Source organism: Bison bison, unplaced genomic scaffold, assembly GCF_000754665.1.
Source record: "Bison bison bison isolate TAMUID 2011002044 unplaced genomic scaffold, Bison_UMD1.0 scf7180017864167, whole genome shotgun sequence".
NCBI classification, from domain to species: Eukaryota; Metazoa; Chordata; class Mammalia; order Artiodactyla; family Bovidae; genus Bison; species Bison bison.
In genome coordinates, this window is record NW_011494739.1 from 7,611,470 (window position 1) to 7,613,874 (window position 2,405).

Consider the following 2,405-nt stretch of genomic DNA (forward strand, 5'->3'; position numbering starts at 1 on the left):
CCCCTCGCCCCAGGCCAGTGCTCACCTGGCAGGCAGTTGGCTGGGCGGCACGCCCCCCAGGTAGTAGGCGTCGGCCAACTCCAGCACGTTCTCCTGCTCCACGCTGAACACCGTGGTCCTCTCCACGCGCACCAGCACACGCTTCCGGTTGCCCCCCAGCAGGAACACCTGGATCTGGGAGGCGCCGGCACAGGTGGGCACCTTCAGGGGAGCTGCGACCCCCACTGCCCCTCCCCACCCAGGGCCTTCTCTGAAGCTGGCCTTACCGCTTTGCTGGTTGCAGTCAGCTGTGGCGGAGGCTGCTGCAGCGGGCCGGCCTCCTTCAGGCCTGCGCCAAAATCATAGAGGAGCACTAGTTTGCCTTCTTGCACAGCCAGGCACAGGAACTGGTCCTGGGGAAAGGGGAGGGTCAGCACAGCCAGCGGGGCAGGGGAGAGGGTGTGGACAGCTGGCGGAGGGGGCGTGGATGGTGGGGGTAGGGTAGGGGCATGGACAGCGGACATGCCTGATGCTGCAGGAAGAAGATGATGCCGCTGTAGGACACGAGCCGCAGCTCCTGGTCGAAGCGTTTGGTGTTGCTGAGCTGGCTCTCCATGCTGATGCGGGCAAAACCGGAGCCGTCCAGGTAGGAGCCATCTGTGAGCCACGGGTCCCCAGTCGACTTGGAGCTGCCGGTCAGAGGTGGGAGGGTCAGCCGAGGGTGGGCAGAGTCGGAGCGAGGGTCGGCTCAGACCACACGTACCGGGCACAAGGCTTGTCCACAGCTGTATCCAGCTGGAAGGTTTTCTCAAAGTTGTAGAGACTGACCACCTCCTCATTGAGTGTGTCCAGTTCGATGCAGCCCCGGTAGCCGGGGAAGCGTAGGGGTTCGGGGGGCTGTGGGCACAGTGCGCAGTCAGGGCAGACCCCAGTGGGGAGCTTGGGCCAGACACTGAGCAGGACTTCATGGGACAGGCGGGCAGGGCAGCTTGCGCACCCAGGCTGGCCAGGCTCACCGTGAAGTTGCTGGGGTAGCCCCCCACATAGAAGACGAAATCGTCCGGCTGGACATTGAGCAGCCCCTCAGCCCCAGGGGCCACCGTGTCTCCCTTGGTCTCTTGGACCATCCGATTCTCCACCGTGACAGACATCCGGCCAAACTGGAGGATCCTGAGGGCAGAGGTGGGAGGTGAGGTGTGGACACGTGGCCACACTCGGAGGTGAGGGAGTGCTGTGGGGACCGGGTGTCCCACCTGTCAATGCTGACGGCCGCAAACTGCTCCCCAATGTCCTCGTCGATGCTGAGGGTTGCAGGCCCTGCCCCACCGAGGCGGTACACCCAGTGCACCCTCTGGCCCCGCAGAGCCACACCCATGTAGTCGCCGGTGGCCTGGGTGACAGGAGACTCAGTGGGGCAGGGCCTCGGGCGCCCCACCCGCTCCAGCCTGGCGCCCAGCTCCACCCAGCCCGCAGAGCCCGCCTGCTACCTGGCGGCCGCCCATGTACAGCACAAACTGGTCCCCTGTGACCTGGCCAGCTGTGGGCTCTGGGCTCTGCAGGTAGAACTTCAGGGCAGTGGAGGAGGCGAGGTTGGTGAGGTCCCGAGGGGTGCGCAGCTGCACCCCTGACCTCCCGTTGAACTTCATGGGCACCTTGACCTGTGGGGACACACGGCCCATCAGTGTCCACCTCCTGGTCTCCCAGATGCCCACCTGGCCCTGGCACTTGCACCCACCTTGCTGGCGGCACCACGGGCCTGGGCGATGAGCTCCCGCACGCGGCCGATACTGGCTGACAGAGCCAGGCTGGCATTGTGTGCCCCGCGGTCCTGCAGGAGGTTCAGCTTGGCCAGCAGCTGTGGCAGCGTCTTCTCCAGGGTGGACACTGCAGGCAGGGAACGGAGGGGAAGGAGGCCCTGCGTGCCTGGCCTGCCCACCCTGGCTCACCCACCGTCGGGGCACCATGCCCCAGGACCCACCTGAGCGGCCAGCATCAAGCACCACACGGCCCAGGTCCTGGCTCTGCAGGCCCTTGTACTGGCCCTGCCACTGCTCGACGTTCCGGTGCATGTCCTGAAGCTGGGACTGCACGCGGGCAGCTGTGTCCTGGGCCTCAGCGGCCACGGCCTTGGCATGGGCTATCTTCTTGCTTGTCTCATCTGCAGTGGGCCGTGTGGAGGCTCAGTGGGGAGGGGCCTCATCCCTATCTGGGGAGACCACTAAGACCCCCTGCCAGAACCAGCAACAGGGAATTAACCCCACCCCCCTGACTCGTGAGAACCTCGGGGCGGTAGAGACTCACCCGCCACCCCCTCCCAGATAGACAGCCCTCCTGTGCCAGCCACACACCTGAGTGGAGTCCCCTGAGGCCTGCTTGAGTCAGCTCAGCCTCATCTCCCCCTGGTCAGTCCCCCCACCCCCACCCCC

The 2,405-nt window shown here is 65.9% G+C and overlaps 1 protein-coding gene across 1 annotated transcript in view; it reads right to left on the reverse strand.

Moving 5' to 3' along the window:
• The window catches only part of LAMA5 (laminin, alpha 5), a 66,118-nt gene that overhangs the window by 3,822 nt on the left and 59,891 nt on the right, over positions 1 to 2,405 (reverse strand). The window contains exons 62-70 of the mRNA XM_010841913.1: positions 1,958 to 2,137; positions 1,715 to 1,863; positions 1,467 to 1,637; positions 1,233 to 1,369; positions 996 to 1,149; positions 743 to 876; positions 506 to 668; positions 267 to 392; positions 23 to 174 (exon numbers count right to left, since the gene is read on the reverse strand). Coding sequence (XP_010840215.1) covers positions 23 to 174; positions 267 to 392; positions 506 to 668; positions 743 to 876; positions 996 to 1,149; positions 1,233 to 1,369; positions 1,467 to 1,637; positions 1,715 to 1,863; positions 1,958 to 2,137 — 1,366 coding nt within the window. The remainder of the gene's footprint in view (positions 1 to 22; positions 175 to 266; positions 393 to 505; positions 669 to 742; positions 877 to 995; positions 1,150 to 1,232; positions 1,370 to 1,466; positions 1,638 to 1,714; positions 1,864 to 1,957; positions 2,138 to 2,405) is intronic.